Source organism: Periophthalmus magnuspinnatus, chromosome 13 (genome assembly GCF_009829125.3).
Source record: "Periophthalmus magnuspinnatus isolate fPerMag1 chromosome 13, fPerMag1.2.pri, whole genome shotgun sequence".
NCBI classification, from domain to species: Eukaryota; Metazoa; Chordata; class Actinopteri; order Gobiiformes; family Gobiidae; genus Periophthalmus; species Periophthalmus magnuspinnatus.
Genome location: NC_047138.1, coordinates 21773973 through 21798051, shown reverse-complemented (window position 1 = coordinate 21798051; position 24079 = coordinate 21773973). Strand labels below are relative to the sequence as shown.

Genomic DNA, 24079 nt, shown 5'->3' with positions numbered 1-24079 from the left:
ATCTTTTACATAATCTTATATCCACATACTTATTGTGCTAAATCGCTCCGTAGAAGTCACAAGAAAGCATACATATATATATATATATATATATATATATATATATATATATATATATATATATATATATACATACGTAATAACTTGAATATTTGTTATATTAGGATTATTTGTTTTTGTTCATCTTGAGAATGTATTTTATTTCATATTATAAATAGAGTAAAATTTCCATTTTGTAAGTTCATAAAATTGTTAAATATGCATTTTGCATGGTGTTAAAACATTTAAATATAAAAATTCATGATTGATAAAAAAAAAAAAGCTTAAAAATACTCCATAATAAATATGTTACTTGATTTGAGTGTACGTGATGACGTGATGCACGTATGAGAAAAGAGCAAAGAGAATTTTCGAGAAGCGCGAAAAAATCGGACTGCACTGCAATGGCACGAACAACTCAACGAAGAGAAGATCGTACGAGAATACAGAGACATTATTGAAAGCCGCTTTTCAGCGTACTCTGAAGATTTTTCCCCTTGCTCTGGAGGACTGCTGAGGACTCGAGGAGAACTCACGGGACTAACGCACAGCCTGGGGGTGAGTTTTCACGGAGTCTTCCGAGAACCGTGCTGAAAAAAAGCTAAGCTAAAGCTAGCGTCGTATTTCTGCTACTTCACTTCAGAATCAGTTGGGGAGAGAGAGACAGTGTGGCCACGGACAATTCTGCACACTCACCTGTGTTGAGGACGACAGACAGGAGAGCAGATTCTGTGTTCCATCTTCATTAATCTTTTTCCATTTGAACGTGAAAGTGAACAACAGACTGGTAGGATTATTCCACATATTTTTGTATTGGATTTTACCTTGAGCTCCAACGCGCGCCATCGAAAAACTGCAAGCTTGCATAATATCAAATCGAGTGCACTCGTATTCTGACTTTATAGTGTTGGGGGAGAAATTTAATGTTTATTGAAATGTATTTGATTCCTTACAATTATTAAGAATAAGAAAAGCCTAAAACGTATTTACTGTGTGTTTCTCATTTGTACACTGTAAAAGCAAACACTGTAAAAATATTCACAAAGTTAGAAATATTTAAATGTACATTGCATCTTGGTTTCTTGTCATAATAATTATATTCCTTGGAGTTATTTGTTAAATAGCTAGAAAAAAAAAAAAAAGCTAGAATCATACTTCTACCCTAGACAAAGGTTTTATACATTGAGATGTCCAAATTCTACAAAATCTCCAAATTATAAATCAAATGTGGCGTTCTTACAATTACTCTTTATGTTACTCTTACTTGAGTAGTAATTTTCCGGAAAATGTTTTTACCTTTCATTTCTTAGACTACTACTTTGTACTTCTACTTCAGTAATATTATTTTGAAGTAACATTGCTCTTACTTTAGTAAAAGTTTTGGTTTCTCTATCCCACTCTTCTGCTTTTGGCCCAGTTAAACAGAACTAAAACTATCCTGATGGTTTGTAAGTATTCGCACAGGTGGTATCTTTCTTTTTTTGACAGTTCTGATACTCCTTCTGAATGCTCTAGACCAGGGGTCACCAACGCTGTGCCCGCGGGTGACCATGCGCCCCCAAGGACCCCTTACGGTGCCCCCAAGACATGCTCCAAAAATAGCACTGCTTACATTGCTTATGTAACCCAGGTGACAAATCCTGTATATCTCTTTTTCTCCCCTTTCTCTCTCTCCTGGTGTTCCAGCCTATATTTTGTCTAAGTTGCCAAATCTCGCGGTACTTTTAGTCATTCTCGCGGGTTTTGCACGTCATTACATCACATGGTTCACTCTAGCCAATCACAGTGAAGGTTCCGTGGTCACGCGATACGACGGGGCCAACCGGAGTTATTATCATACCGGCGCTAGCTGGGTGAGGCGAGAGGTGTGTGGGGAAGGCTAACGGAGAGGCGTGCTGCAGAGAACCGTTTGCTGTGACTCGCACACAAGTCAAAAAGGGCTGTGTGTGATATATCTGCGGAATCGGTCAAGTCTTTGATCCCGATGGCGAGCTAGTGAAGAAAGTCTACAGCGTTTACCTGTCCTAAGAGAGACGCTGACCTGTCCTAAGAGAGACGCTGACCTGTCCTAAGAACGCGCGTCGCGGAGCACGCAACGCGAAGCAAGCAACGTGGAGCACGCGTCGCGGAGCACGCATCACGGAGCACGCGTCGCGGAGCCGCACTTCTCCCACCGGGCTGGTAGGGGGCTCTTGGCAGCCCATCATACTCTCCCAACACACCCACACCCATTGCTCTATCACACACACCTGTGGAAACTCTCCTGGAACTCTTTTGCACCTACCTCTCCCTCTGGATCCCGGTCCTCTCCCAGATGGGGCTTTGAACTGTGTGTGAGCTGGGTAGACATTGATAAGTTGCCTTTTTGCACATTAATTGGACTTGGACCTTTTCAATCTAGTGCAATAATTGCGGAACTCTGACACATGGCACTTTAACAATTATTGACTCTCTTGGTATTATTGCACTGCCATTATTGGTTTTGCATTGAATTATTTTTGAATTGTTTCAAGTGCTTGCTGATTGTAAATATTTACTGCACTTTTGAATGGCCATTCATGTGAACTGTTTGTCTTAAATGTTGCATGTTATTTATTATTTGTAATATATGGTACCAACTAAACTCAAGTTCAGTCTCCTGTCACTCCCTCCTAGAGCGTTCTCTAGGTTTCTGATTATTAGCCCATTAACCCTTTCTTACCATATAGCGACTGCACCATAGTATTGCCTCACTGCTAATTGATCACGTAGTTGCTACACTTACATTATGCAGATTTTAAAAATTATGCTATATAAAATAAAAAAAAATTCAAATAGAAATATTTAATATCAAAGTCGCCTCTTTCTAAGTCAAAGGTCATTCATGCACGGCTGCCACACCTCTTTCCTGACACACTTGCCCCAAAGATCATGGCAGAAAAGCGAAAAAAAACATACTATTTTCACAATGATTGGGAAGAAGAGTTCTTTTTTACGTCATTCAAAGAGAAATGTCTGTGCCTTATTTGCGGGGTGACTGTTGCAGTACTAAAGAGGCACAATGTGGAGAGGCACTTCAAAACCTGCCACAAAAACTTTTATGTAAATTACCCACCTGGCACCGCATTACGGACAGAAAAAGTCCGTGGGTTAAAGGCAGCTTTAGACACACAACGGACTTTTTTTTACAAGGCCGGTAAAAAAATCTCAGAACGCAACCGAAGCTTCGTTTAGAGCTGCACATTTTTTGATAAAGAACAAGAAACCTTTTTCGGATGGGGAGGTTTTTAAAGAAGCTATGATGCTTGTCGCTAACACATTATTCAAAGATGAGAAACATGGTACCGATGTCATCTCTGCACTCTCCGATGTCCAGCTTGGGGCAAGTACAATGGCCAGATAAGTGGCATCTTTGTCTGAGAACTTATCAGAGCAGCTGGACCGGGATCTCGCTACGTGCAGGTGGTTTAGTATCCAGTGTGACGAGTCGGTAGACAGCACCAGCACGGCTCATCTGATGATATTTATCCGAATGGTGTTTGATGATTTTTCTACAAAGGAAGAACTGCTAACACTTCTGCCATTGAAGACAACAACGCGGGGAGTTGACATATACACCGGGGTAAAAACTTTTTTTGTGGAGAAAAAGGTGCCAGTACATAAGTTGTCATCGGTAACAACAGATGGGGCACCAGCTATGACGGGCCGGCATGCGGGCTTCATTGCACAATGCAAAAATGATCCAGACTTCCCAAAATTTCTGCACTACCACTGCATCATTCATCAACAAGAGATTTGTGCGAAAGTGACCGGCTTTGATCACGTGATGACTCCTGTCGTGAAGATCATAAACAGCATCCACTCCAAAGCTAAACAACACAGAATGTTTAAGATGGTCCTGGATGAGCTGTCTGCTGAATATGGTGACCTGTTATTGCACACAGAAATTTGATGGCTCAGCAGGGGTCGGATTCTGCAGTGTTTTTTGTCACTTCTGTGTGAAATAAAAGAGTTTATGCAATCCAAGGGGGAAGACGCATCGCTGCTGGAGGACCCAGAGTGGCTACTTGACCTCGCATTTTTAACGGATTTGACTGAGAAATTCAACCATCTGAATCGGGAACTGCAAGGTAAAAAACTGTTGCTCACATGATCAGTGCAGTAAACACATTTAAAGCCAAGATGAACATTTTCTCCATGCAGGTACAGAGGAAAAAATGCTGCATTTTCCCTCTGTGCAGGCAGTGTTAAATGACAATGTTTCTGCATTTGCAGCTTTGGACAAAGCTGTAAAAAAGTACTCTCAAGTCATGAACAGACTAGGACAGGAATTTGAAGGCAGTTTTTGTGACTTTGAGCAGCTTGAACCATGCGTGTCATTTGTTACAAATCCTTTCATGCACGTAGACATTACATCCACTGCTGAGCAGCTCAGTGCTTTGTTCAATTTGAACACTGCTGAGGTCGAGATAGAAATCTTAGCGCTTCAAAATGACCTCCACCTTAAAGCTCATCAGTCTGCATCAAACTTTTGGTGCCTTGTGGACAAGGAGAAGTATAGTGGTGTATGCACAGCAGCTATGAAAATTGCCTGCTTTTTTGGTTCAACCTATCTCTGTGAATCAGCCTTTTCCAACATGAACTTTATCAAGAACAAACACAGAACATGCCTGACTGATGCACATTTACAAGACTCACTGAGAATTGCAGTGACAAATTATTCACCAGATTATAATGTACTGGTGAGCAGCATGCAGTGCCAGACCTCCCACTTTCATAGTAAATGAGCTGACGAATCACAGAGATTTTTTTTTTCATTATTTAAACATCAGCAATATTCATAAAAAAAATTGCACAAAACGTTAAATGTTCAGAAAGAACTTATTAACCTGTTCAGGCAAAAAAAGTGTTGTTTTTCTGGCTTAAAAATGTTAAAAGTGATAATTTGTATTACAAATGAAACAGGTGTTTCCCCTAATTTTCAAATGTTTGAGCAAATAAACATAAATAAGTGTTTCATGTTCAGACATGTTTTTCTGATTTTTATTTATGTGTAAATTATTGATCATTGTGGAAAATAATTATGATTGATATGTGAGCAATCACTTCACATAGTGTTATAACTACTGCTATTTTAATATCACTATTATAACATTAGTTATCCATGCAGTTTTGTTATTTAGGAAGTTTTTAGCAAACAAGTCCTGTGGCGCCCTTCGTACTACTCAGTGCCCCTGAAATAGCCCTCAGTCTCAAAAAGGTTGGTGACCCCTGCTCTAGACCAACCCACACACTGGGCATGAAATGTGTAGCGTTTGTAAATCACTATTCTTCAAATGCCTCCACCGGCTGCTGATTTAGCTGTCTGTCACTCCTCCACTGCCCTGCTCACCCAGCCTGCTCCATGTGCAAGCTCTGACACTCTACAGACCATGGATCTCAAAGCACGCCAAAATACACGTCCAAATGCTTACGGGCCATGAGGATATTTGAAATTCATATTGTGTAGTTGGCTAAAAAGAGGAAAAGGAAAAGTTTAACAATCAAACTGACAAACTAGTTGACATTAGGTTTGACTACTTACTTTACAATAGTGTAAGTTTTCTCTTATTTTTAAAGAAAACTGTGCAATGCTTTACAATTTTATGCTTTACAATAGTGAACTAAAACAGTGTAATAAGCAGAAAGCAGATTGACTTGGTTTTATTGTTCAAAAATGGCATGTATTTTTGAAGTCTGAATTTTTTAAATATTTGTAAGTAGTACAGAGATAGGGGTAAGTGAAAACTGAAATTGTCTAAGCACTTGAACCTCACACGCCTGAGAACACAACATTCTGCTTGAATCAATCAAAATACACTCAATACAATACATACAATCAAAAACACAGCTCATAAAAGTTAATAATAGGTGCAATATAAGAGATGTTATCAGCTGAAAATGCTGAAAACATATTAGGGTTGGGTAGGGTTGTCAAAAGTATCAAAAATCACATAATTATCCATATTAAAATGAGTATTAAAAAAAACTAGATACTCATTTGAACAAGTATCGATACTAAAATAAAAGTCACATCAACAGGGCAGAATTGAACCTTTCCTGAATAGCTTTAGAACGATATCGAGCTGTATCAGAATAAGTATAAGAACACATAGACTAGTATATGCCTACGGACCACTATGGAACCTACCTGGATGATTGAGGGATTACACAGACAGAAGGGAATGGGAATAGAAAACAAGCACTGTGATTTAATGTTGAACATATGACATTCTATTGTCTTTTATTATTATCATCATGATAATTCTATTCCTTAGTATCAAAATTGAGTTTGAAAGTTTGGTATTTTGACAACACTACTGCTGGGATTAAACTAAACCTGTACCAGACTAGGACTAGAACTCTTTTTGCCAATTTCACCTTATTACCAACTATCCCTTTCCTGTCAAATTGACTCAGTTACTATAGCTCCTTCGATTTTACCCTGTAAATATCAAATCCATTTTTCGTGTCTCCACAGATTCTAAGCTCCAACAGACCTTCTGTGAAAAGCTCCTACTCCTTAACTTTCAACTCTGTGGAGGAGACCAAACCTGGATCAGTCATCGGCACAGTCCGCCTTCCCGACCAGGACACCCCCCCGTTACAGGGTGAAGTCACCTATACCCTGGTTGGAGGTACTGACCACAATGGAACCTTCATGTTGGACCGCCTCACCGGAGACGTCTACCTAGCCCGACCATTGGACTATGAACTTGACCCGCGATACACTTTACAAATCAAAGTCGACGATTTCTCTCAAGCCCTGCCCACTAGTACCGTGGTCCAATTGGATATCAACATCGAAGACAGCAATGACCACGTCCCCAAGTTTCCAGAAGATCCAATTACGATTGTTGTATCGGAAAACGCAAAAGTTGGGTCATCAATTTATACCTTTCAAGCCGTTGACAAAGATGGAAGTGGACCGAATAGTGATCTTAGCTATTCCATTCTTCACCAGTGGCCCAACAATTTACTCCATCTTGATGCATCTTCTGGTGTTCTCTACCTCAGCCAAGAACTTGACAGAGAAGTGACCTCAAATTTGGTCTTGGTAGTGAAAGCTACCGACCAAGCAACCAACATTACCCAAAGGAGATGGGGGTCAGTGACGGTAAGGGTGTATGTTACAGATGAAAACGATAACGCACCAGTCTTTAGCTCCCCAAACGCAGTCATTGTGATGGAGGACCAGCCTGTGGGATTTGTGGTGCTCTACGTGATGGCCAGGGATCCAGACCAGGGGGACAACGGCAGGGTCAGCTACAGTATCCAGGACGGCAACTCTGGAGGGATGTTTAGCCTCAACCCCAGTACTGGTGAGTCAGAAGATAAGGCTTTACATAGTGGCATGTTGCAAGATAAAAGCTTTGTAGCAGCTCAGTAACACTCAACCACTAACACATTGAAAGCAATAGTACTCTTGCTTGAGTAAAAGCAGATTTTGCTTACCAACAGTTTATCTTTAAATTACTCTTAGTAGTACTTTTCCCAAATACTTTTACTTCTACTTGAATAATATTATTAATATTATTTTTTTAAGTAACATTACTCTTAGTTCAATACAATTTGGCTACTCCTCCCACCTCTATTAAATGGTGAAACACTCAGTCATTCACACGGTCATATACCAGTGCACGCAAACAGACAAGTTAAGTGTCTTGCCCAAGGATACAATGAAAGCATTAATCCGCCAACCTGTAGGCCATTGTATCTAAATGAAATATGATGTTTATGTTGGGAGCAGAATGCAAACCATTGACCTTTGCGTCAGAGGTCAGGCCAACTGAGCATATTTTTGTTGTATTTGGGCAAGGTATTTCAACCTACATATCTGTATAAATGTGTTAGTAAGGTTGGTGATGGTAGGAGAGGAAAACACTTTTAGATTATAGCAGTCGGATTTATAGGACAAATTGCTCAATTAGTCCATCTTATTTGATTAAAAAAACTTCAATATTTGATTTCCATTTCCTTTTGTGTTGTTACGTATGTGCGTATTGTTGAAAACGTGTGTTGCTGTTGGTAAACCCATAATTATTCATGGCAAGTTGTGCCATACTAAACAATCATAACATGCATTTGGCAAAGCGCTCATGCACCAACTGGAGGGTTGATGGTTCAAATGTTGCTCAAACTTATACTGAGCAAGACACTTCATCACATGTGTTGTTTTTTGTGTTTTAGCTATACTGTGATTTTCGTAATCTACATCTGAAATTTTTTGATGAAAATTACACTTATTAAAAAGTTTTATTTCCTGCTTCTGTGGCAATGTTCCAGTTGAGGTAAACAGAATGAACACCGCAAATTATAGGTAGGTACGTCCATCGAGTGAAAAATGTGTTGGATTTTTGTTTGCAGCTCGCTGTTACATTCAGGAGTAGAATCACAAACATGGGCTATTGGAAAAACCATACCCCACAACACCAGTATATTTCTGGCACTAATCTGCAGACTGGCTATGCTAGAGCAGCAGTACATAATAACAAGTGAAGTAGAGAGAGCATTTAATCTCATCATGTAAATCAGACTGCAGGTTGGCAGGTGCTCTGATTTCAAATTCATAGCTGTGCTGATGGTGGCTGGGGCCGTGTAAGGGCCTTTCTGTGCAGAGTTTGCACGTTCTACCTGTGTACTTTCCCTAGTCAAGTGATTACATACATGGGCTAGTCCTTCAGCTAGGTACACTGTAAAAAAAAACAAAAAACAAAACTCAAAAACCTAAGGCAACAGGTTGCCTTTACTTTTTTAGTTGAAAAGCCCAACTAACTTTTTTAAGTTATGGATATAAATTGCTCCAACTTAAATTATTTTGTTCACACAATTCATCTTTCACATTTTCCTGGACTTATTTTTATTTGTTAGAACAAGTAATTTCTTACTTGACTTGACTTATTAGTCATCATGAGCACAATGCATTTTATTTTGCTTCTCTGACTTACTTTTTATCATTGGCTCAAAACATTTACCATCACAATCACAATGCATTTTCTTTTGCTTGACCAATTTATTTTCTAATGTTTGCACAATGCATTTTCTATAATTTGCAATTGTTTTTATTAACTTAATATAAAAGACATAACCAGCTCAAGTAACAAACTTTATTAATAATGTATAAATTATTGTACATGAAATGCACATTCAACTATATATTTGAACAATATAAATGTCAAAAATTATATGCATAAGCTCTGTCCAAGCTAAAACCCTAAAATACTTTTATCTATTAAACAGTAATAGAAATTTCATAAAGTCTGAACAAAGCAATGCAATTTCACAAACATAGACAATGAGTGTGCTCTATTTTAATAACCTTTTTTGTTTACAGTGCCTCAACATGTAAAATTTTAGTGTCACTGAACCAAGATGCAATCAAGCTTAAATGCCTCCCACGTGCGTCTGCGAGTGTTTTCCTGGTCTTTTTGTGTACAATAGCAGACCAGGTTCAGAGAGTGGCTTTGGTGTTTTTATTGCATAAAAGTCACCAACGGAGGCGATCAGCTGAGTGGCGGTGTGTCTGGGTCCATGATATAATTAAGAGGCGTTCCGAGTTTGGTGAGTTTCATCACTTGCTCCAGGAGCTCTGTCTGGATGACCACTGCTTCCAGCGGTACTTTCGTCTGTCCTAGGCCCAGTTCGATGACCACATTGGTGCACGGATAACGTCCCAGGACACCAACTACAGGCACTTGATTCCAGCTGCGGATTGCCTGTCCATCTGTCTTCGGTTAGCAGATATAAATATTAATAATTCTGAATGCAATAATAATAACTTATTTTGTATTCAGGTATTATCAATTAGAAGATGCTTAGAAATGTGTTAATCATTTTGAGTTATCTATTCTTGCTACTGCAAATAGGTCTACTGTCGTTGTATTTGTGTGAAACCAGCGTTATAGAATTATACAAATAAATAATGGTAGTAATAATAATAATAACAGCCACCCATTTAACTATGAAGAGCTTAACATTGTTTATGGTTATGATTCATTATATTTATTTACTTAGCAAATATTATACTACCAAAATTTTAAAATTGTATATTCTTGTGCTGTTTCTTGTTTGCAGGTACTAGCTGCCAGGACTGTGCTGCTGACTGTGGCTTCACGTTCATCACAGTATGTCCATTCAAGATTGACTCTACTTACCAGGTTACACAGGGAAATTAATAAAACATACAGATTTACTTAACTCTTGTCTATGCTTTTTTGATGTTTTATTTATGGTCTTCAATTGGTAAATGAAATAAGCTTTTAGATATATAAATATGGTATACATTTTGTTAATAATTACTGATATTACCCCTTACAAACTACATTGTAGTGTTTTCATATAATAATCTGTGAATGCAAATTTTTGCGGAGGAGGAGGAGGTCCGCCCCCCGAGTGCCGCCAGTAGCTCTCTCTTGAAGCTGGAGGGCGACAACTCCAGGGACCTCTTCTTCGCTCTCCTCCGTGATGGGCCTGCAAAACAGAAAGTGTTATGAGAATGACATTTAAACATAAGTTAAAAACAACTAGTACATATGTACATTTAATGGAAAATTGAAGACTGGAGTTGCACATTGAAATTCACAACAACCTCAAACAGTGTAGCAGAAAGCCAGCCTGCCCTGAAGAAGCAGCAGCAGGCAGACCTAGGAGGTGGGAGTTTTCTTGCAGGTTATTCTCAACTGATTCTGTCATTATAATAATAGACAAATATTCCACAGCAGTTATATTTTTGCTTTGTATATTTTATTGTACCCTGAATTATCATTACTCAATTCCTACTCTTATTACAACGTAGCATAGTGAACGAAACAGACAGGTTGTATGTACATCATTTTCCAGTGTCTTTGACTGTACTCAACTCCACTGAATAAATACATAAATTCATCAGCAACAAACAAGCACCTACAGCAACTTAATGATGCTAGTACGGGTTAGCCTAAAGGCGGCAAATATTTTACAGTTCCAAAGTTGTGATAACTTACCAGACATACTGAGCTCCTCACTGATCATCTTCCAGGTAAGGTCTCTTGTGTCCCGTTCTCTATAATCTGTCAACGTCACATTATAAAATAGTGGGTGCTGGCAAACGGCAATCACAAGGCTGTCCTCCATTCTCTGACTCTCTCCGCAGACACACAGCAGTCTCCCAAATGTACAGCACAGTCTAGCACAGCACACTCATCTGCTATTGTGGAACTATTCCCATGAAAGAGCTCACATCCTCCCGCCCTAATGCCGGTGCACTTGGCCTTCTGGGAACCATTAGCATGAGATCAGTTATGCCTCCCACCACCTGTACATGTGTGTGTGTGGACTGCTGAGGTAGTCACTGGGCTGTGCGATCGCATGAGACCAGGCCGCTAAGTGAGCGCTGATCCTGCCACGCGGCTGGCTTCCCTGGGCTTTGTTTTGGTGTGGGAGACACGTGTCAGCGCTGGGTACGGCTTCTCCGGTGAAAGGGTTCCCATGCAATACACTCTTTGGGACATGAATGAAAGGGAAGACAATGAAGAATGAATGTCATTTTGTATAAAAAGGGGTTGTACCCAATTTGCGATGTATGTGAATTCATAAAACTCACAAAAATCCATCTTGACATACATTCAAATTTATCCAGCAGCAAGTGGACCAATCACAGAGCAGCGCTGAAGTTTGTGCAAAAGCCAAAGTGGAAGCACCCAATTGAACCAAGACATACCTGATGATGCCGACAGGTGAACTTCAGCAAAAATACAGACTATTTTGTTTTTATTGTTTCTCTATTTTTGCCCTGTGTTGCATTCTAAACCAGAAGTGTGACGTATGAAAATTTGGTCCTCAGCACAAGCAGCTGCACACGACTCGATATAATTCCATATATAGATCTAATATTGCACGTCTAATATTTCCTAGCATGCATTTCCACGCATTTATCAAAACACTGCTATTAACTCTAAAATATGTCTTAGAAAAGACATCAAACTACTGCTTAATCAAATGGAGCAAAATAAATTAGAAAGACAAATGATGGGCAAGAGAGCTATAAAAATTCAAAGAGACTTCACCCAGAGCACAGTTCACTTTGTGTGTAAAACTTGGAAAAATTCCCCAGAAGTTTGGATCCGTCATCTAAATCTCCATGTTCCTTCGAGCTTGTGTGTAAATCCAGGGTTTTATTTTCTGCAAACTCAACAAATACTGTTGGATGAGGTGTTCTCCCTCCTGAGATATAAACTCTGAGATGTGGAGGCAGAGTCTTCCGAGCCGGAAAGATACACTACAAGTCGTCTAAGCAAATTGCTCCGCACTGGGTTGCTGGAAGAGCGTGCGAGGCAGACAGGTGTGCGCTGAGGTCCAATGCCGAGGCACACATGAAACGTGGGGGTTGGAGCAGAAAAGCTGCCGTGGGGCGTCTCCCACGAGTCGCGACCCTTGCTCGGACTTCACCTCTCTTTGTGTGTCACAGAACCAAGTGCACTGGACCAAGCTCTGAGTGCTTATATTATATTCAACACAAAAGTCTTTGCTCTTGTGTTTAAGGCCACTAGTCTCACAAGACAGTTAAATGCGCTGTGGTGAGGTATAATGTGTAACAAATGTAGTCTATGTTTGTAATGTTTAATTTTTTATAATTTAATAATAATTTCATATGTATTCTAGTTAAGAAATTATTTTACAGCAAGCTGTGATTGGCAGAGTACGGGGAGTAGAAGCACAGACCTCCATATTTGCAAAGTCTAATGACTCCGATGTCTGATTCTATGCTGACTATGTGCATTTTTCACGTTAGAAGTGGTATGATTGGGCCCCTTCTCTTATTTGATTAGATTTTGGATTATTTACTTACATTCAACTACAAATATTATAACTACTGTATAATATGTATTAACAGATATCTCATCAGTAAGTGTTTCCATGCATGCCAGCTGCTGTGTCCAAGCTTTGACAAGGCTAATCCTTAAAGCGCCTGGTCTACTTCTGTTTGGGGTCACCCACAGCTAACCCCCACCACCCCACCCATGTCCACCTTCCTCTACTTTTACCTTTGTGGCTTTACTCTTAACTTCAACCCAAGAAGTTGAGAGATAATAAAATACAGCACATTTTGCCAGCAGTTGTTCGGGATAATACATTTTAGTAGATGAACAATTTCTTCCTAAGGCTGTTTATCATTCAACCTTCCTCTACGAGATAGATTGTGGCGAGGTTTGAGTTTTCAAACTCATGATAATCCATCTACAGCTCCGCTGGTCTGTTTAAATCACCTGGTGCAAAGCACAAACATTTAATTACTTACAAGATAGCAAGGATACAAAACAGTAGGTGAATACGAGGAGACCCTGAGGTGGTGAAAGTGAATAACTTCTACTAAAGCACAAACAAACAAACAGTGAACTCATTTATATTTTACTATTACAACAAAGGAGGAAACATTTCTAGTAGCGAGGCTGTGAACTGTTTCCATGGTGATGTTCTAGTTTAACTAAAATGTTCCACAGCATGGCATTTGATCTAGTGGTTCCAACTGCTTGTCTGCTTGAAGATAGATGTGCTTTACCCGATATATACTGTTTACAGTTTGCAATGGTCCAGAGTTACTTCTCACTGACCTTATGCATTCTGAGCATTCTAATTATTCACCATAATGAGTTTATAAACGTTTTTCACAACTTGAGTGGAGTTTTCCGTCACAGTAATGCTAACAACAACTAGCATGCGAAGAGCACACTTCCTGATCATTGGGCAGTAAAATACTTTCTAATTAGATGCAGAGAGTACACAGCGGACTCAGTTTGAGCTTCTTATACAGTACATCAGTACTGGGGGAAATTTTGCTCAAATACATGGGAGAAAATCAGGTAACAGCCCTTTAAATGCCATACTATGAAGCATTCCAGGCAAAACAATAACATCTCCACAAAAGCAAGCAGTACTTTCCACCACCACCAGAAGTTGCATAGGGCACCTTTTACATAATTTTTCAATCACCCTCTGAACATAATAGAATTGTTTTAAAATTAAGTAATATGCCTGTGCCTTATGTGAATCTCTTTCATGCGTGTTTTGTTGTGCACATCTGGAGTACTTAGTGGAATAACAGGATTTGTTGATGAAAGGAAAGATTTCTGAACCTAAAAACAAATGTTGATGAATGAATTTCTTGTCCTGGTTAGCTAACCTCCTGTTTGTTCCTCACCACACACTCTACACAGATGCATGAATCACAAACACACCACATACCAGTGCTGGAAGACGTTTACTCAACATAAACACTCACATCATATTAACATATTTGTATTAAGTTTTTGTTTTGCAGCTTGTTGGTAGTACTAGTAGTATGTAGTACAATTTGCCTGGAATTCAGAATACACACTTCTTTAATGACGGTCAACAGTGACCAGCCACCCCCTGTTTCTGGAAGTAAATTTCCCATATATATATATTTTTTTTTTTCTCATGGACTTTCCAAATAATTATAATAATACAATTTTGAAAGCTCAGGGCTAATTAGCTATATAGTGGCTAAAGATCACAAGACCTAAATTTTATGTGAAATCTATTTCTGAAACTTTAAAAACCACTAAGCTATTATTAAAGCATTTAACCGAATTGTTGTGGCATTTTAAACATGCTTTTTGGACTTAAAACAAAACAGTTTTGGATATTCATCACCACATAGCTGGTCTTTTCATGTCTTTAAACTCTTAATATTTGAATTCAGGTCTATGAGAGAAAAAGTGAGTGGGACTGTTGAACTCCATACTTTACAATGATGTGAGTCTAGTCACCACTGAATGTCTTGTAGTTCAGATGGGTGTAATTGATAGGTGGATTAGCCAGTCAGGGAGAAACAAGGTCCATTTTTATCAAAAGAAATAAGAAAGGAAGAAATATCACAAGGGACTGAAAAACATTGTGGATTTCTGCAGAATCAATGAGCAAAACACTGTACTCTGTTAAACTGAGATGAAGGAAATATCATTTTGTTTGTAAATGATAGGTGACCAATGAGCTCTTTCATTTCACATGCTTTATTGCAATAAACAAACAAATACAGATCTCTCTGTATACAGAGAGATCTCATTCTGGATTTGCCAGGCAACAAATTTTTAGGTAAAAGTACTACAAATGTGTACAGTAACTGAGAATAAAAGTGTGGATTCTCTAAAAGAAATACCCCAAAGAAATACCCTGAAAATGGTTACATGAAACGTGCTGCTATTACTGTAGTAGATTTCAATACCATTGCTTTCATTTCACCAAATCTAAATTAATTAAATCTAATTCATTGCCTGGACGCCTCCCTAGGGAGGTGTTCTGGGCATGTCCCACCAGGAGGAGGCCCCGGTAAAGACCCAGGACATGCTGGAGGGACTATGTCTCTCGGCTGGCCTGGGAACGCCTTGGGGTCCCACCGGAGGAGCTGGAGGATGTGTCCGGAGTGAGGGAAGTTTGGGAGTCCCTGCTTAGACTGCTGCCCCCGCGACCCGGCCCCGGATAAGCGGAAGAAAATGGATGGATAATTATTTTGCTTTTTAATACTTAGACCTTGAAATAAATTCAATTCAGTTTATTTTTGTAAAGCCCAAAATCACAATAATTTTGGCAATATTACGCAGGTGGACGAAGGCTGTTCTACAGGCTTGGTTTATATGTGCTGTGAATGAGAGCTCTTGGTCAAATAAGACTCCAAGGTTCCTTACAGTAGAGCTGGCAACAAGTCAACAAGAACTTTAAACCTTAAAGTGGGCTAAACACCTAAACTCCACCCACAACCACATTTCACAATAGATCTGCCATAATTGGTCTAACAGGTATCCACACTTCAAACTCTGCCCCTGCAGCCAGGTGTTAATCACAAACATTTGGCTGAAATTGCAAATGTTAATGCTATTAAAACACCATGGATTAAATGGTGAGTTCCACTTTAAATTTGATAGAACTTTTGAGTTAATTGCTATGGCAATGGTGCAAATTTTTCATAACTCAGCAACCTTAACTTTTAAAATAGTTTTCTTCCTTGACAATATTTGTATGTTTGTGTCAGTGCTATAGTTCTGAAAACCTCTGGGCTACTGTATTTAACCCAGTGCTTCTCAATTATTTTCTATCATGCCCCCCTATAAAGAAGAAAAAATTTCGCGCCCCCCCTCCACAAAAAAAAGAAAAGAAATGAAATGATATAATGAAATTTAATGAAATATCAAATAAAAAAATAAAATTAAATAAACATCAAATGAATAAATTAAAATTAAATAAATATCAAAATAATACATTAAAATTAAATTAATATCAAATTAAAACAAGTAATTTAGCAATTTGATATGCCACCTTATATGATGCTCAGTGCTTGCTGCTTTAAGTGACATTTACAAAGCGGGATGATTGTTGTTAATATTTGGCACGTTGATACTGAAAAAACTCCAGCGTCTTATCAGCGTGACTGAGGTGTAATGAGGTGGCGCTTTAACGTATTTGGCTTCATACTGTCTGCTGCCACAGCAGACACCGGTCCGTCCTCATGTCCCACCAGAGTCACGGTGAAGCCAAGTGCTAAATACGCTTCATCAGACTTCCTCGTCTTACTTTTCGTGTGACTTTACCTCCGTCTATCTCCACCTTTCTTTTCATCCCTGTTAAAATGTTTTCCATAGTGTCTCTTTAGCAAAAGTGTTTCTTGTTCACTGCCCTGTGTCACGATCTATTCGCTTTCTCCTGCTCTTTGCTGTGTGCGCGCTGCGTGCGCGCTGCGTGCGCGCTGCGTGCGCGCTGCGTGCGCGCTGCGTAGAGTACTACAGTGTCATACGCAGAGTCATATGCGCCCCCCCCCCCCCCCGCCATAAAATATCCACATTTTCTCCGAATTCCACATGGTTCGCCCGTACGCCGCCGCCAAAAAACGCCTTCGTTTCCTGTTTTTTCGATGTCCTCTCACGACCACAGGCATTGCCCTACAGAGCTCACATTCACATCACATATGCATGATTGGGGCATGAATGGAATGCAATATTAATTTTCATCAAAATGAACACTATAGCGCCCCCTACCATAGGGGTGAAATGCCAACATTATCGGATTCCTACGAAATTCAGGTAATAAATTGGGGGCATGACGTCGACCAAAAAATTATATTACGGGCATAGGTCATTTTCCACATTTGGCCACCAGGGGCGCAAAGACTCCAAAAAAATCATTGAAAAATATCTGACACGCACATGCATTGGTCTAGACAGCTGAAATTCACATCACACATGTGACATCAGGGCATTAATAGAATGCACTATTAATTGTAATCAAAATGAACACTATAGCGCGCCCTACCATAGGGGTGAATCGCCAACATTATCGGATTCCTATGAAATTTGGAGAATAAATTGGTTGCATCAGAAGAAACAAAAAATTACATCATGGCCATGAGTCATTTTCCACGGTTGGCCACCAGGGGCGCAAATACTCCCAAAAAAAATATATATATATATATATTTTTCTGCCAAAACAATCGCAGTTTTCACCTCCTGAACGTCGACGAAAAGTCCCACATATAGATATAGGATTGACCGGCTCTGTGAAAAATTTCATAAAATGTGCATCCCACCTATGTCTGACACACACCGGCTCAACAGCGCCACCTAGAAATTTTGAGATTTTCCATTTAATAGGGAGGCCCGACTCAGATTTTGATGAAATTCATACCAGTGATAGAGCTCATAGAGACAAGCAAAAAATATAATTATAGCGCTGCCCTATGACGGACAGGAAGTTGGCCATATTGGATCAAAAATTTGCCACTTCATTCGCAGTGTGTTTTTAAAACGCTACTAGTCTCAGGTTTTTGGTCCAAATGAGCTCAGATTTCACATGCCACATCCAGATACATAGGTTTTCATAAAATATCCACATTTTCTCCGAATTCCACACGGTTCGCCCGTACGCCGCCGCCAAAAAACGCCTTCGTTTCCTGTTTTTTCGATGTCCTCTCACGGCCACAGGCATTGCCCTACAGAGCTCACATTCACATCACATATGCGTGATTGGGGCATGAATGGAATGCAATATTAATTTTAATCAAAATGAACACTATAGCGCCCCTTACCATAGGGGTGAAACGCCAACATTATCGGATTCCTACGAAATTCAGGGAATAAATTGGGGGCATGACGTCGACCAAAAAATAATATTACGGGCATAGGTCATTTTCCACACTTGGCCACCAGGGGCGCAAAGACTCCAAAAAAAGTCATTGAAAAATATCTGACACGCAAATGCATTGGTCTAGACAGCTGAAATTCACATCACACATGTGACATCAGGGCATTAATAGAATGCATTATAAATTGTAATCAAAATGAACACTATAGCGCCCCCTACCATAGAGGTGAAACGCCAACATTATCCAATTCCTATGAAATTTGGGGAATGAATTGGTGGCATGAGAAGACCCAAATAATTGCATTGGCATATCATATCTACTCCTAGGTTTTTCATCCGAATGAGCTCAAACTCCACATGCCACATCTATAGAGGTTTTTCATCAATAATCATCCACGTTTTGGAAATATTCATTATGGTTTTGGTGTAGTTTGCCTTCAAAAAATTACTTCATTATTGGATTGAAATTCACACACCACTTTCAGATACGTGAAACCTATCTAGTCCTAGGTTTTTCATCCAAATTACCTAAAACTCCACATACAGCATGTACACATGTTGTTTGTCAATAATCATCCACGTTTTGTGGATATTTTGTACGGTTTACATGTAGCAGGCCCTCAAAATATGACTTCATCATTGGATTGAAACTTTCACTTAAGTGCAAATGAAACCTATCTAATCATAGGTTTTTCATCCAAATTACCTCAAACTCCACATACAGCATGTACACATGTTTATTGTCAATAAACATCCACGTTTTGGGGATATTCTTTCTGGTTTATGCACAGCACGCTGTCAAAATATGACTGCTTTCCTGCACATTTTATTCACTCTCACAGACACATGGATCAGCCTAAAAAGCTCAAATTCTAATCACTGATGCAGAATAAAACTGTGAAAAGAGAAACATAATGAGCACGTGGCCAGTGACCTCTATAGCGCCCCCTACAGGCCAGGTAAAAGACACAACTTTGTCCGATTGGCATGAAACTTGGGGAGATAATTGTGGACCTCAAAAGGGGCAAAAAAATCAATTACACCATACCTGTATTGTGCACGAGGTTGCCAGTTCAAAGCCATGGACCGTCATTATAATGTGATGTCCACACATATGTAGAAACTGTGTGAAGGGGGGTGGATAGCGGCAAGGGGGTGGCCGGGTGGGGGGAATGGTGCATGGGGGGCGGTGGCTGACCCCGGGCGGTTGAAAAAAAAAATCGGAACACTGATAGAGCACCATGGGACAAGCATAAAAATGAATTGAAGCACTGCTCTATGACAGACAAGAAGTCGGCCATATTGGATCAAAAATTCGCCACTTCATTCGCAGCGTGTTTTCAAAACGCTACTCGTCTCAGGTTTTTGGTCCAAATAAGCTCAGAATTCACATGCCACATCCAGACACATAGGTTTTCATAAAATTTCCACGTTTTCTCCGATTTCCACACGGTTTGCCCGTACGCCTCTGCCGAAAAACGCCTTCGTTTCCTATTTTTCGATGTCCTCTCACGACCACAGGCATTGCCCTACAGAGCTCACATTCACATCACATATGCGTGATTGGGGCATGAATGGAATGCAATATTAATTTTAATCAAAATGAACACTATGGGGCCCCTACCATAGGGGTGAAACGCCAACATTATCGGATTCCTACGAAATTTGGGGAATAAACCAGTGGCATCAGATGAAACAAAAAATTACATTATGGCCATGAGTCATTTTCCACGGTTGGCCACCAGGGGCACAAATACTAAAAAAAAAAATCATAAAAAAATGTCTTACACGCACATACATTGGTCTAGACAGCTGAAAATATCACACAAAATTCGGGGAATCAATTGGTGGCATGACGTGGACCAAAAAATTATATTACGGGAATAGGCCAATTTTCACACTTGGCCACCAGGGGCGCAAAGACTCCAAAAAAAAAAAAATCATTGAAAAATGTCTGACACACACATAAATTGGTCTAGACAGCTCAAATTCACATCACAAATGTGATATCAGGGTATTAATATAATGCACTATTAATTGTAATAAAAATGAACACTATAGCGCCCCCTACCATAGAGGTGAAACGCTAACATTATCCAATTCGTATGAAATTTGGGGAATCAATTGGTACCATAAAAATGACCAGAAAATGACATTATGGCCATGGGGTAATTTCCACGGTTGGCCACCAGGGGCGCAATGAATTGAAAAAATATTCCCATGGAACTTTGACATGCATGTCTATGAAACGTATCTACTCCTAGGTTTTTCATCCGAATGAGCTCAGACTCCACATGCCACATCTATAGATGGTGTTCATCAATAATCATCCACATTTTGGAAATATTCATTATGGTTTTGGTGTAGCTCGCCATCAAATTTATTTAATTATTAAATTGAAATTCCCAAACCACTGTCATATACCTGAAACCTTTCTAGTTCTAGGTTTTTCATCCAAATTACCTCAAACTCCACATACAGCATGTACACATGTTCATTGTCAATAATCATCCACGTTTTGGGGATATTCTTTATGGTTCATGAGTAGCATGCCATCAAAATATGACTTCATTCCCTGTTTTTGATTCCTGCTCACTGACACATGGATCAGCCTAAAGAGCTCAAATTCTAACCACTTATGCAGAATAAAACTGTGAATAGAGCACCATAATGAGCACGTGGCCAGTGGCCTCTATAGCGCCCCTACAGTACAGTTAAAAGACACAACTTTGTCCGATTGACATGAAACTTGGGGAGATAATTGTAGGCCTCAAAAGGGGCAGAAAAGTCCATTACACCTGTATTATGCACGAGGTTGCTGGTTGAACGCCGTGGACAGCCATTGTAATGCAATGGCCACACTGTGCCATAGAAACTGTGTGAAGCGGGGCGGATAGTGGCCGGGGGGTGGCCGAGTGGGAGGTAATAGTGTGTGGGGACGATGGCCGGCCCCAGGCGGTCGTGTGGGTGGGCGGTCGCGCGGGGGGCGAGGGCCATCATCGCCGCTTGTGGCTTTAATTTTAATTTTGTTTGTGTGTGTGTGAGAAGGCTTGTAAAGTGTGGTGGTGGTTGAAATAGGGCTCGGTGGTAGAAGGGTAAGGTTCCTGAGTTGCTAGAGAGTGGAGATGATCTTAATTTTGTTTTCACACGCTTTGGTTTTGAATAAGCATGGTAGACTGTAGGGTTGCAGGCACTGTTCCCTCCAAGCTGCACCCGTGCGCAATTGCGCACTGCTGACATGGTCTACGTGCACAGAAAATCTGTGCTGCTCACAAAAAAATCAAACCAGGGTTGAAAATAAAATAAACACACAATTCATTCTGCGCTATTTTTCAATATGAGTCAGTGAGTGTGACCGGTGACTAGCTGCTCCAGCCAATTATGTGATTCACATACATATTTGCGCAGCTTATCAACGTCATTGACAGACGTCCTTATGTGCCGCTATCAGTGTTTTAGCCAATGTGGCCGATGTGGAGTGAAAACTCCATAATGATTTTAAGTGTTGTTTAACCCCTTAACGTTCCGACGGCCCACCCTCGGGCAAAGATCCGTGCATAAAATTACACGCGCGTAATTGCGTAATTTTACGCACTGTTTTGCAGAAGTTTTGCATTTTAAACATGACGAAACTGACAAAACAAAGGAAGTACACGACTGAGGACACTGTGGATGTTTGTACAAGTTAAACTAGAGGCATCTCGGACCCAGAGCGGTTCATGGAACCAAATGAAGATCTCATGGTGGACTCAGGACTAGAGGACCTTATGTTTTGATGTAATTTGATTCTTTTATTAAACCATTTAACTTGGATGGATGCGATGCCAGCATGACCACAGTGTGCACATCTGATGTTGCTCATAGTGGTCCATGGGACTGCTCAGGGAGTTTGTGTGTTTGCTCAGACTCGTGAAAAATTAGAGGGAACATTGGTTGCAGGTATAGAATGTCAGGTACTAATTTATATTAAAACTAGTATTGAAACTAGATACTAAATTGAACAGGTATAATACAAAAAAAAAATCACATTCACAGGACAGAAATGAGCCTTTCCTGAATAGCTTTAGAATGATCTTGAGCTGTATCACAACAAGTATAAGACCACATAGACTAGTTATACACCCATGGACCGCTATGGAACCTACCTCGTCCGCAGAGGGATTACCGTATTTTCCACACTATAAGGCGTTTTAAAATAGGCCATTCATTGAAGGTGCACCTTATATTCTGATGCGCCTTATAGTGCGGAAAATACGGTACACAAATTTAATGTTGAAAATCACATTCTATTGTTTAAAGATTTTTTTATTATTATCATCGTGGTATTGTGTCAATTCCTCAGTAGTAGACCGTAGAGTTGTATTTCCACGTTTTGGGTATCTCAAGGTTAAACATTTTATCAAGGAAATTGTTGACTTTTGCAGTTTGTTTAATCTTTAATAGGGCTGTGCAAATTAGTGAAATTTTCTCTGTGACTTCAAATATTTCCCCATCAGTTAAAACAAAAGTTTATTTCTAAACTACTATTAATTTATTTAATTTCATTCTAAATTAAATGTTTGCTTGTTCTTCACCACATATCTCTGAATAAAATGTAATAATCTAATCCACAAGCTATATAGTTTCTCTTCAGGATAACCTTAATGTAAATAATATATTATAATATTTCAAAATTGTGATTTTATTTATGTTCTTAAAGCTGCACTATGCAACTTTTCTGGTTTGGGGTCCACTGTTTGCTTATATCCATGTAACAGTATAGCCGGGGTTGAGACTTGTATGTGAAATTATTAAAATATATACTTTCACATCATTATTGTCACACTGAGAACTGCACGAGGGTACTCTAGGCTTGTGTACCAGGATGACAGCCACGGAAGTTGCTCTTCATCTACTTCCCGAACAGGCGAAATTGTTGAGCAGTGAGGATGAAGACTTCAATGGATTTAGTGATTTGGAGTGAGATTGACAGTAAACTTGTTAGCGTGTTTTTTTATGCTTTACTTATCTAATTAACTGTTAATAACTTACGTTAACATACCAGACATATATACAATTCACTATCCATGCTTCATGTATGTGTTTACATATGTGTTGTGTAATGGTTGATGATACATGTTACAGTTCACTTGTCTGACAACTAGATGGTGCTGCTCTGTTTGTAATACCTGTAAGAAAATTTACTTGACTCTGTTTCTTTTGTACATTTCATATCTAATTTCCCCTTATTTATTTCCCCTTCATTTATAAGACCATGAAGGTGATATTTTTTTCATTTGAAACAATATTGTAAATGTGTAATTTATCATAAGTCTAGTTCAAGGTCGTGAAAAAACACTTCCTGTTTTCCAGTTCATACTTTTACACTTATTCGAAGTTTTACCCAACAGAGCATTATTTAAGAAACAATTGAAAAGTAAAATATAAAGTTTACAGTGATGAAGAAATAAGACCACAGTAAACATCAGTGAAAAGAACTCTCATGTCTCTCATGTTTGTGGACAAGCCAGCATACTGTTAACATCTTATGTAAGCAGAACGTTCAGTTCGTTGCCTATGTGTTACGTTAGTATGCTGTACTGCTATTTAGCCTGTTGTTCTCTATTTTATTGTTATTATTATAACATGCCTTTAAAGATAAAGTCTGTTCTTGGTCTCAGATTTTGTCAAATAAATTTTGATTACAAGTGTTATTATTGCTCAGATAAATCAGATTTCAGGTAAAACAAGTGCAACTCTACTCTCAACTAATAAAGTTAGAAAGAAAGGATGTGTGTCCCCAGCTACTGTTTTGTTTGTGTGTGTGGGAAAGCTTGTGAAGTGTGATGGTTGGAATGGGGATCGGTGGTGGTAGGGACAGGTTGCCAAGTTGACAGAGAAAGAGAGTGTAGAG

General features: G+C 39.4%; 1 protein-coding gene across 1 annotated transcript in view; it reads left to right on the top strand.

Moving 5' to 3' along the window:
- The window catches only part of LOC117380430 (protocadherin-16-like), a 392551-nt gene that overhangs the window by 319452 nt on the left and 49020 nt on the right, over window positions 1-24079 (top strand). The window contains exon 10 of the mRNA XM_033977238.2: window positions 6539-7379. Within this exon, the coding sequence (XP_033833129.1) occupies window positions 6539-7379 (841 nt within the window). The remainder of the gene's footprint in view (window positions 1-6538; window positions 7380-24079) is intronic.